The sequence below is a fragment of the Sesamum indicum genome, linkage group LG3 (assembly GCF_026168435.1).
Source record: "Sesamum indicum cultivar Baizhima isolate 11 linkage group LG3, ASM2616843v1, whole genome shotgun sequence".
NCBI lineage: Eukaryota > Viridiplantae > Streptophyta > Magnoliopsida > Lamiales > Pedaliaceae > Sesamum > Sesamum indicum.
The window spans coordinates 4,641,812-4,654,277 of NC_142659.1; the positions used below are offsets into that span (position 1 = coordinate 4,641,812).

At 32.6% G+C, this 12,466-nt stretch overlaps 2 protein-coding genes across 2 annotated transcripts; one reads left to right on the forward strand and one right to left on the reverse strand.

Annotated features, from left to right (window-relative positions):
* Positions 1-1,691: 1,691 nt before the first annotated feature.
* Positions 1,692-2,974, reverse strand: LOC148788607 (putative late blight resistance protein homolog R1A-3). The gene is made up of 2 exons (XM_088878054.1): positions 2,207-2,974; positions 1,692-2,060 (listed from the first exon to the last, which is right to left on the reverse strand). Exons 1-2 carry the CDS (start codon positions 2,972-2,974, stop codon positions 1,692-1,694), a joined length of 1,137 nt encoding a protein of 378 aa, XP_088734180.1.
* A 3,060-nt stretch (positions 2,975-6,034) lies between these two features.
* Positions 6,035-7,318, forward strand: LOC105157427 (putative late blight resistance protein homolog R1A-3). The gene has a single exon (XM_011073836.1). It carries the CDS (start codon positions 6,035-6,037, stop codon positions 7,316-7,318), a length of 1,284 nt encoding a protein of 427 aa, XP_011072138.1.
* Positions 7,319-12,466: the final 5,148 nt, after the last annotated feature.

A 12,466-nucleotide genomic window follows, 5' to 3' on the forward strand; every position in this document is an offset into this window, starting at 1 on the left:
GGATGTTTGAACTGGATCCTCCCGCCATGTAAAGCATTCCCGACTTTAGTCCTCGTGCCAAAGTCATTGCTCCCCGACTGATCTTCCACTTCGCGTCTCCAAATGTCGTGTGGAATCCATCACTATCCAGCTGTCCGACTAAGATCAAGTTCCTCTTCAGTCCTCGTATGTGTCTCACATCATGTAGGGTCCAGTATGACCCATTTGTTGATTTGATCCGCACATCTCCCTTTCCTACAATCTTGAGGGGTTTGTTATCTGCAAGATAAACTAAGCCAAAGTCACCTGAGGTGTATGGCTCCATGATGTCTTTGTTGCTGCATGAGTGGAATGAGGCCCCTGAATCCACAACCCAATCATCGGAAGAACTGCTCACACTCAACAAGAGTGCATCCGTGATCTCTTCCGTCGCGGCATTCGCTGTCCGGCCCTCCTTTTCCTTCTTTGGCGCCCGACATTCGCTTTTCATGTGTCCGGACTTCTCGCAGTTCCAGCACACCATCTCCTTCTTGCCATTGTTCTTCCCCCTGGACCTTGACCTTCCACGGTATTTACCCCGTGTGTCAGGTCTCCCTCTGGACTCTGTATGTAGTGCAGAGCCAGATGATCCACCCGTTTGCTTTCTACGGGTTTCCTCGTTCAACATCATGTCCCTGATGTTGTCGAACTTCATCTTCTCCTTCCCAGACGAAGTGCTTACCGAAGTAACAACCACATCCCAACTGTCAGGTAAAGATGAGAGCAAAATTAACGCTTTTACCTCATCGTCAAACACGATATCCACAGATGCCAGCTGTGTCATGAGTTGGTTGAAGTCATTGAGGTGATCGGCCACCGACTTCCTCTCCTCCATCTGCAACCTGAATAGTTTCTTCATCAGCATAACCTTGTTCATTGCTGAGGGTTTTTCGTACATATCGGCAAGAGTCTGTAGGACTTCCTTCGTGCTCTTCGCTCCCTTCACATGATAGGCGACATTCCGAGAGAGCGATAGGATTATTGCGCTCATCGCCTTTCGATCGAGCACCTTCCATTCTTCATCACTCGTCTTCTCGGACTTCTCTGCAAGTGGTTCGTATAGGTCCTTCCCGTACAGGTAGGCCTCCATCTGCATACGCCAAAACCCAAAGTCGGAACCATTGAACCGTTCGACTGGAAACTTTCCCTCCATCTTAACTCCTTGAACCAGGCTCTTGATACCAGTTGTTAGGAAATGGATTGGGTTAAGATGGACAACAGCGGAATATGAAGGCGATAAAAGACACACGAATTTGTTAATCCCAGTTCGGATATAAATCCTACGTCTGGGGGCGATACCAAGCCAGGAGAAAACACTCAAAGAGGAGGAAAATTGAGGAGTACAACACACACACACTTGTATGCAAGTCTTCACCACACGTGAAAGACAACACTCACCCTCGTCTCAACTCTTTCTTTTCTCTCTACTCTATTCTACTCTACTCTGCAAAACAATGCTAATAAGAGTAGTATATATATAGCCATGAGTTATCCTTTTCCCAACTCAACTTGGGATTTCTAAGTTGAATCGGGTTATCCTTCTCTAACTCAACTTAAAATCGGGTTATCCTTCTCCAACTCAACTTTGAATCGGGTTATCCTTCTCCAACTCAACTTGGGATTTCTAAGTTGAATCAGGTTATCATTTTCTTCTTCAAATCAATCTTCACAACTTAACAGCACACTGATGGACTCACAACTTTGGTTGATTGGGAGCCAACACAAACTTCTTGAAGATGTATCGTACTGCTCTCCCCACAATGACCACACAGAAAGCATGTATCATCACTGATCGGTACTGAAACATGAATCTTTTGTGCTTTAGGGACACGGATAAGGTGTTCTCTCTTAGGTTCTCTGAAACATAGCTCCCTTAGAATATCACGAATGCCATATGCTTTTATTTTCCCACTACACGTCCATTCACGAATCAAAATTAGATTTCTGTCAGCAAGATCATTCAAGTATTCCTTTGCAGCTTCTTTCACACAATTACCTCCTACTCGTTTTAGAAACCCCTCATTGATCCATAATTTTATCAACTGAGAGACTTTTTAATCCGATCATATTCAGGAAAAACTCACATATAAAGAAAATATGGTTTAAGATGTTTCTGCAAGCTATTGTAACCCAAATACAATATTTTTAAACAATGATCATCATCTCCAGAATTGACAAATGAGGTTACATTCTTTGCGACAAACTCCCAATATTCTCGTGTATGATTGGATTTTGCAAGGAGCCCACCAATTACAACAATTGCTAGAGGAAGCCCGCAGCAACATCTAGCAATATTCCTTCCAATTTCTTCCAAATGTGGATAAGGGCAACTTTTTTGTGCAAAAGCTTTTTCACATAGTAAATCCCAACTTTTATCATTGTCTAAAAAGTTCACTGTGAAATAATGATTGTCAAAGCCTAAAGGACGAGCCACATCCAACAACCTAGTAGTCACCAAAATTCGACTTCCATTCGTATTATCTAGGAAGTACATTTCAAAATTTTCCCATGCTTTGATACTCCACAAATCATCCATAACAATCAAATACCTTCTACCAAATAAAAGTTTGTGAAAGCATTCTTCTAATTTAATTAGGTCTAGTTCACCTGCATCACTAGCTTCGATTATGTTGGCACATATAAGGTTTAGAAGAACTTTTCGAACGCTATATTGTTGAGATATTGTAAACCAAATGCGTATATCAAAGCCATAGAAAATAAGTCGATGGTTAAAGGCATTTTGATCTAGAGTTGTCTTACCAATGCCTCCTATCCCGACGATTGGGAGGATCCGAAGATCAAATTCATCTCTAGTAAGCTCATCCACGGCCTGAAGCAAGCGTTCATCAAATCCCACCATAGTACTCTTGTCACAGGAAGAAGGTGCGGTAGAACCCATAGACGCAGAAACTATTGGAGGTTGTTCTAGGATGTCAACCCGTTCCTCTTGAACCATCATCAACTTTTCCGTGATGAAATCAATCTTTTTGATAATTTTGTCGATATCTTGACAGAAGGATGAGAGAGCAGCCACATGATGAGTTGATGATGGTCAAAGACGAATGGGCCGACCCGCAAGAACAAAGCCCATAGCTTTGTTGTCGGTCAGATCATGAGACATACTTTCTTCGATTGACAAGAATAGTACTATGGTTGGATTTGATGAACACTTGGTTCATGATATGGATGAGCTCACTAGAGATGAACTTGATCTCCAAATCTTCCCAATCGTCGGAATGGGGGTATTGATAAGACTACTCTAGCTAGAAGCATTTTTGAACATCCATATATAGTCAATCACTTTGATGTGTATAGATGGCTGACAATATATCAAGAAAATAGGGTGAGTAAAATTGTTCTAAATGATATGCATAAAATTGGTGAAAATAGCTCGAAATGCCCCCATGATATTTTTATAGGCAATAAAAAAAACCCTCATGTTATAAAAAAGACGGCAAAATGCACCCTTTTCATTTAGAAATTAATGGAAATAGAATTATATTTCAGGAGGATTTCTTGTTGAAGGGAAATCTGGTAAGTTTTTCAACTTGGGACCACTTTTAGGGGGAAATATAATTATATTTCAAGAGGAAAAAGCAAATTTTGAAAGAAATTATAGCAAAGAAAGAGGGATTTCTCTCATGTTTTACAAAAAATTGAATCTCATCCTTCCCATATTTCTATAAATTGAAGTCAAGTATAAGCAATATAAAAAATTATATCTTCAACAAGTGAATTAAGTAGGTTAAATGAAGCATTTATATGCTACTATTGGAATAAGGACCAATATTCCCTTCAGCCAAAAATACTTAACATCCACGTACTTGGTACGTGACCGACAACGTTAAATTGTTGATGGAAAAATAAATGAGAACTAAAAGTGTTAATTTTTATAATTTACGAAACTAAAAATACTAATTCTGTTATGAATAAGATCAAAAATGAAAATGACCTAATTTATATGACTAAAAATGATATTTCCCCTTTCTTAGTCACTAGGAATCAATTAGGATTTTGACCGCAAAGTTGGTTCTCCTTTGCCTCAATCTGTTGTCCATCAATGTGTTGCACAAAGTGTAGCCACATTTTAAAATATGAAGGGCTATTTTGAATCCCTAATAACTTAACGGAATAAAATGCCAAATCGGAGCAAAACTATACTTTGAGTCTAATAGAATAAAATGCCAAATCGGAGCAAAACTATACTTTGAGTCTAATAGGACAGGTTGTTTAATAATTTAGCTATCTACTTTACGAAAATATTAAAATAGTCTCGTAATTAGTAAAATTCAACACATATTTAGGTAATCAATTATCAACTATTTTTCTTTATTAATTTGTTTCACTATACCAAAAAATATTATTGAAAGTTAAATTCTAAGTTAATTTATCATATTTAGGTAACATAAACATAGAGTAAGTAAATATTTTTTATAAATAATGAGAATTAAAAACATAAAAATTGCTTGAATTATGCAAGGGGAGTCGAACGATATATTTAATGGTTGACAACTTGCCATGATGGTACCGAAATTTTAACGAGAAGTTGGCAGCAATTCGTCGTGAAATAAAATAATTTTTTTTAAAAAAAAAAACTTTGTCACCGCGATTTTGAACTGCAGTGACATATTAAATTTTTTTTTAAAAAAAAAAACAATGTCACCGCGGTGGTAAACCGCGGTGACATAGAAAATTTTTTTTTTTAAATAAAAAACTGACCGCGGTGCCACTTACTTTTTAAAATTTTTACAAAATACATTACTTTTCTAATTTTTCTTTTTTTTTGTATTTTTTAAATAAATTCCCCGTGATTTAATTGATCCCCATTTAATCCTTCAATTGAAATATTTGATTTACATGGCAATTTATTTAATTTATTTTTTGTTGTTTTTTAACTTACTTTAACATGACAATGTGGTGATGTAACTAATTCTTATTTATATCTATGCTATTTCTTAATACATTATTTTTTTTTTATTTTTTCTTGAATAATTTAAGTCATTTCAAGCTATTTCTTAAAAGCTATAAATATTTTACAAACTTTGAATTGTTTTGAAAATTATAATTAATAATAACTTTTTACTTATTAAGTACTAATATAATAATTATTATGTGATTTACAAATACTTGCAATTTATTAATTTTTTTTAAGAAATGTCCTTAATAAATATATATTATTTCATGGAAAAATTTGCGAGCTTTATTGATTCTATTATCTTTCTGTATATCTATTTACTTTTGTTTGTTTTTCTATTACTAAATCAATTATTTTCATGCAATTATTGAGCTATATAGTTTTAATGTTGATTTTTATGAAAAGTTTTAAGAAAAATAGATGTTTTAATTGTGTAAGTTATAGTCGAGGGAATCTTCTGACTTTTCCTCGTTTCACACTACATCTAATGAATATTTATAACTTCGAAAACGGTGCTTTTCAATTTGACAAATTAATTAATCACAATTGTTGCAAAATTCATTTTATTAGAGGGCTGTATGCTTCAGCTCACATATTAAGAAGGGCCATGTTGCTGTCTGGCTTGCACAAACCATTTCACTCACATTGTCTGTTATCTCTTTGCTCAAACTCGTAGAGCAATTGCAACAAAGATCAGAATGGCAGTTGCAGCTTATGCCTCTCTTCTTTCTCTTTCCCATGTCTTGGAGAATATCCTCCATCCTGCTCGCCGGACGAGGTCAATAGAGATGAACCTGATCTCCAAATCATCCCAATAGTTGGAATTTGCTTTGTCAAAAAGCCTTTGGTGAAGACAATTGTCCATATTCGGAATTGGAAGAAATTGGTAAGACTATTGCAAAGAAGTGCTATGGACTTCCTTTAGCAATTGTTGTGATTGGTGGATTGCTTGCAAATTCCAACAGGACACTAGAGCACTGGGAGTCAGTAGCCAAAAGTATAAACTCATTTTCTAACTTAGAATACAGTGACCGTTGTTTAAAAATATTGTTTTTGAGTTACGATAACTTACCTATTCATCTTAAACCATGTTTTCTCTATATGCGGATTTTTCCTGAAGATGACGAGATTAAAGCCTCCAAGCTAATAAAATTATGGGTTGGCGAAGGATTTTTGAAACCATCGATAGCTAAAACCTTGGATGAGGTTGCAGAGGAATACTTGAGAAACCTTATTGACAGGAATCTGATTTTGGTTCGTGAATGGAAGGATGTAGGGAAGAGAGCTAAAACATGCGGCATTCATGATCTTTTAAGGGACCTATGCTTGAGACAGTCTCGAAAAGAATGTATGATTTGTGTCCCAAAAGCGCAATGTATTGATTTTGAGGGCGAGGTCAATGACGATTGTTTCATATGTAGTTCTTGTGCCAAAGTCCAAAGGATGGATCTCCCTCAAGTTCAGGTTGCCTCACAATCAACATCTCTTTCAAGCATTTTAGTGTGCAACGACTGTAGGATTATGTATCCGAATCTTATTAGATTGAGATTATTGAGGGTGAAAGCAGTTTCCCATATGGGCGTTGATATAGACTTTCAGTATCCCACTAAATTGCGCTACCTTTATATGAACAATGTGATGCCGTTGAACTTTGAACCTACAATATCTTTGTTGTGGAACCTACAAACTTTAATTTTGAGTTTTCCCATTGGAGCAAATCTCCCGTCTGAAATTTGGGATATGCCACAACTTAGGCATCTAATTTCAGACGGACATTTTGATTTACCTCACCCAGTAGTTACCGAAAATTCAATGATCATGGAGAACCTACATACGCTTGCTAATTTTCAAAATTTTAGGTGTACAATTGATTTCCTTGATAGAGTTCCAAATCTTAAGAAACTGGGAATTATTCGCTATGAAAAAAGTAGCAGTGGTCTAGAAAATCTTGCTCGCCTACAGAAACTTGAATCACTTTATCTTTTTGAGAAAAATGTGTCGCTATTGGCAAACATCACCTTCCCCACTTCACTCAAGAAATTGAGTTTGTCAAATTGTTGTATTCCTTGGGAGGAGATGACGGTTTTTGGTTCTGTTTTGCCCAATCTTGAAAAGCTTACATTGTACCGTAATGCATTCAAGGGAGCTGAGTGGAGTCCAGTTGAAGGACAATTTCCTCGATTGAAAGTCTTAATCATAGTATGCAATGACCTGGTGAGGTGGAGAGCAGAAAGTATACACTTCCCCAATCTTGAGAGACTTCATCTTGAGTCTATGGAGTGCTTGGAGGAGATCCCTTCGGGTATTGGAGATATACCCACGCTCCTCTCAATTCATCTCTGGAAATGCAGTGATTCTTCCGTCAATTCGGCAAAGCAAATATAGGAGGAACAACAAAGCTTCGGAAATGAGACCCTCCAACTTTATGTAGAGGAAGAACAAGTAGTCAGAGTTACTCAGTAATACTATTTCAGTTTTACAGTTTATGTAAGAAGAGTAGCTACATCAAATGCCCAAACTATTTTTAGAATTTATTGGTTATATGTGCTACTGTAGTTATTATGTTAAATATTGTTACTGTTTTTAAAAAATTAGTTTATTAACTCTCATGACATTTAACTTTTTTCATCTATTCCGTATTTAAGGGTTATTTATAAAATAGTATGTTTGAGTTAATTTGATAGAAAGAAAAAAAAAATATATATATATATATATAGACTGTAGAGAGTAGAAACTTATCGTGGTATTTTCTTCTCAAAATTACCTATCAACTATTACATAAATGGAGTACAAAACTCCTTAGATATTACAGACCAATATTACAAACTTTCAATAATATTATGAACAAAAATAGAGTAATAATGAGAAGAACAATATAGTAATGAAAAAGGCTCATAATAACTAGAACCAAAACCTTTAAAGGAAACACCGTCACTAGGTATCGCACCCACAAGCAAACTGACGCACAGTTGCACCACCACAAACCTCAACAACATCTTGATTTTTCAGATTACAAAATTCCACACTCTCGGTCACTAAGACCCGACTTAGCTCACAAAGAATTTTTAGAAAAAGAGGGGGATAATAACAATTGAATGTTAATTTATTTGCCACATGACCTCATTGATCTTCCTTCATTATTAAAACTTTTATTGGCAACTTTTTCTATATTTAATTATTTCTTCCCCCTTTAGTTGATTCAATATTTGATGTTCCTATTATTTATTTTGTATCTTTTATGATTTTATTATAACATGTCACTGATGCGATCTGCACCAGTTTTATTACATCTTTTTTTCAAGTTTGTGTACTCAAGGATAGATGTCACTAATATTATTCTTTATTTGCACAACATTAATATCTTTTCACCATAATACAAGAGAAACCAAATATAATTCATACAATGTCATTAATTACTACAAAAAGTTGGGTTGACGTCACTAAAAGAAACACAAGTTTTTGTCATGGCTAATCACCATAGCCAAAAAAAAAAATGTAGTAAATAATCATTATGCACAATTATACAATAACCATTAGCAGTGATCTCAGTAAGCGAAGTCAAAATATTAATCATAGTTAAAAATCATGAAAAGTGTTTTGCCCCTAAGTAAGTTTTATAATGTAAACTAACAAATATTTAATATTTACTTTAGATGCTTGATAAATGTTATCTTTATAAATGCAAAAAGAAAAATATATTATAAAAGGAAGTCCGTGCTTAACTTCCATACATTTATTATATATTTTTTGGCTTGAGTTACTTAATATACTAATATATTATCTATAATATTTTTTGAAAATTATTTTAAGTTCAAATTATAAATTTACTTGATAGTCTATTTGATTTGAATTATTATTTTTGAAAATGATTGGTCAATCGTACTTCATTTAAATTTTAATATGTGTCAAGTCGATTGTTCTTATATCTCTGTTAATAACTTGATTGTTAAGGAATAACATTTAAGTCTTGATATTTTTTTTTTGTACAAATCAAATTCCTCGCGTACATTAAATTTTGTACACTGACATTTTGTTCTATTATATTATAGATGAATGAAAAAGATTACATCTCAAATGTTTAAATTATATTTTAGTTGATCTTACTACAAAAAATGCTTTTTACATAAAATGAGTTGATTCTCATTTTTCTTTTAACCTATTTTACTCTTCAAAATATTTATTTTATCATCTAACCTATTTAATATGAAAAATGATCCAACTAATTCTCATTTATATTTATGCTAGAAAATTTCTCAATGTATTAATCCTTTCAATTTTCATGAATTTTTTTAGTTATTTCGTGATATATCATAAGGATATTTATTTATCTAGGTTTATCATATTATGTATATAATAAAAAAATAGATTAGTATGAGTAAATAAGTATAATGTGACAAGAAATTAATGAGTAAATATGAATAATGTGAAATTAAGGGAAGAATAATTTTTTAGTCCGTTAAGTATGCTCGGTTTTAGTTTTAGTCTTATAAGTATGTCCATTTTTTATTAACTTCAGTAACTTATAAAATTGATTACATTTAGTCTTTCGATGGATTGGATTTATAATTTGTGCCGAAAAAGTGATATGGCTAGACACCTAGATGCGTTTTTGTTGATTTATAATCCTATATGGCTAAAATCATTAGGTGGAAGACAAGTTAGCCATCTTTCGATAGGAAGAAATGTGATTTTTCCCTCCAAAATACTTTTCCTAACCAACAAAATATATATTCTTCTCTCCATGCTTGCACAAACCCATTTCTCTCCTTTATCTCTCGACTCCAATGTCTTCTTCCATGGAAGGACCACTTTTTTGTTACTGTGAAAAAAAGACAATAGTTCAGACTTCTTGGACTAATCAAAATCCAAGAAGGAGGTTCCATTCCTGTCAAGATTACAAGGTAATAAGTTCACTTTTTTTCCTAATATTTTTTTTTTAATTTTTTTTCAAATTTTTTGAATGAATTTAGTTTTGTATAGAGAGAAGGGTCTGCCCAGTTAGCATACAAGCCACGTACTCTCCCATGTGGCATTACACGTGGTTAATTGATCGGAAATTGGACCAACTAATTTACACGTTGGCAAGTTCCAAGTAAATTTAAAATTTTGGCCAAAAAAAAGTAGAAAACCCTCAAACAGACTAAATCTAAACAATTTTGTAAGTTATTGGAGTTAATAAAAATTGGGCATATTTATAGGATTAAAATCAAAATTAGACGTATTTAACGGATTAAAAATATATTTTTCCCTGAAAAAAGTAGTTAATGAGAGTAAATAATAAATATAAGAAGTAATTAGTATATTATCCTTAGGAATAATATTATTATAAGATTAATTTAAATAAATCAAAAAATAAAAAAACTTTTAGGGCCATTCATGCTTTTATTTATAATAATAATAATAATAATAATAATAATAATAATATAGTATAATTGTAGAACCCTCTATCGCTACTAGGGCTAAATTTTTCTTAAACGTTATACTTAAAGTAACCTTGTATTCATATATATAAATATGCACATAATTATCTAATCAATATGCACATAATTATCTAATCAATATGCATATGTAATCCCCATGCTTTTACGTTCTCTTTACACAAACAAAATGTGATTTGTATTCTAACCAACAATGAGGAAAAAACTGCATACTGGCCTAACATGACTGAATATAGTGTTTGGACCTAGCCTTCAACAGGCAGACACCTCAAAGTCTACTTCTGAAAAAAATATCAGTAGAGGAATGAGTCTGCCACTCAGTAAGTAAATAACCAGCTCTATCTATATATATATATATATATATATATCAAATATAGCCCTAAACAAGATAAGTAGGCAACATGCATAGAATATAATCAATTTTATTCTAACATAATCAGCTTCATTGCACCACATATCTAACCCGCAATAAAACAACCAATTAAACTCCCTTTTTTCCTAATTTGCTTATCAAAAGGTGATATCGTATTTTTCCCATCAACTCAACCTCACTATTATATTGTTCAAGTGAATCCCCTTGACAGCTAGCTCAACAATCTTATCGCTTCATAGCTCTTTTCATATCACATCTTTTTCACATCATATCAAAGCTCTTTTCATTTTATTTCTTTCTCATATCGCATCACAGCTCTTTTCATTTCATTTTGCCTTACAGGCTTTCAACAATATCAAGAGGTATTCACATCACAATTATATTCAATTTTCACTATTCCCCCGTTTTCATATATCACCATTATTGTAAGCAACTATACCAATATATTCTCACTTTTATACACCCCCAACACATCATACAACAAACATAATACCATTGTATATTCTCATTTCACGTATACAATATCGTCCATCAAATTAAATTATCCACCACTCATATATTTCAGATAAACCGACTTCAGCATGAATCACAAATTTATATAACAACAATATCACAAATAAAGAAAATATATATAGGTAATACTAATTATTTACTTACCTCGATTTTACAATTCTTTTATCTACTCAATAGGTAATGGTTTGGTCCTTTCACTTTACCCCCGTATTTTAGTGAGTTATAACGCATTCAATTAATATATTGTGAATATCATAATTTCTTTTAAATAAAATATTAAATATTATTCGCACAATTTCTAATAATTTTTTTATATTTTATTTCTACCGAAATATAAATCTTCGCTTTAGTTCTTCTTAATAACTAGACACTCTAGTCTTCATAAAAATACCTATACTTTATCATTTAATTCGTAGGGATTCGTTTAACCAAACCCCGTATATATTTATAACTATCGTTTTCAATAACATCCCTAAATTAGGTTATCATTAAAAACCTCATTTTTCTTCTTTAATAACATAATATTCTTAAATACAATTTTTGGAATATTTCTATGAATTTTCTATCAATTCCTCGCTACTATATAATTTAATTAAAAAATAATATGTAGAATTGCGTATTTAGTTCATAATTCCGATGGAATTGTATAAATTAACAATAGTAATATTTAAATCTAACAAATTTAATAATCTAATGAACCAAAAATATTATTTTTATATCTGATTTGATATTCAATTCTACACTAATTTGACTAGCCAGACTCATAAAATATTCCAATTAAATAGTACATCGCTCAATATAAACAACATTTAATAAATGAACTAATTAAATATTATAATTATACACATTAATATAAATTAAAAATATAATTTCCATACCTCGGCTTCCTTTTTTTTTTTTCGCGACAGAGAATTGCAATTTTTCAATTGTGTGCTCTGCAGTGTGTGTTGTGTATGTGTGTGTATAAAGAAGAAAGAAAAAGACTGAAGAGTGTTGAGGCGGTGGGGGTTGATGGCCCCCACCTCCCACTCTCAACTCTCTTTCATATATATATACTAATATATATATATATATAAATAATATTATTATTTTATTTTATTTATTTAATTAGATTTTTCTCAAAATATCAATTACGTCCTTCCTGAATTTTCTTAATTAATATAAGTTGTACCTAAATATTATAACGAACTCCAATTTAATCCATGTGAG

Coding starts and splice junctions, on each gene's coding strand:
- LOC148788607 (XM_088878054.1), bottom strand. CDS start 2,974: ATGGTTCAAGAGGAACGGGTTGACATCCTAGAACAACCTCCAATAGTT. Junction 2,061..2,206: donor GGGAGTTTGTCGCAAAGAAT/GTAACCTCATTT, acceptor AAAGTCTCTCAG/TTGATAAAATTATGGATCAA.
- LOC105157427 (XM_011073836.1), top strand. CDS start 6,035: ATGCGGATTTTTCCTGAAGATGACGAGATTAAAGCCTCCAAGCTAATA.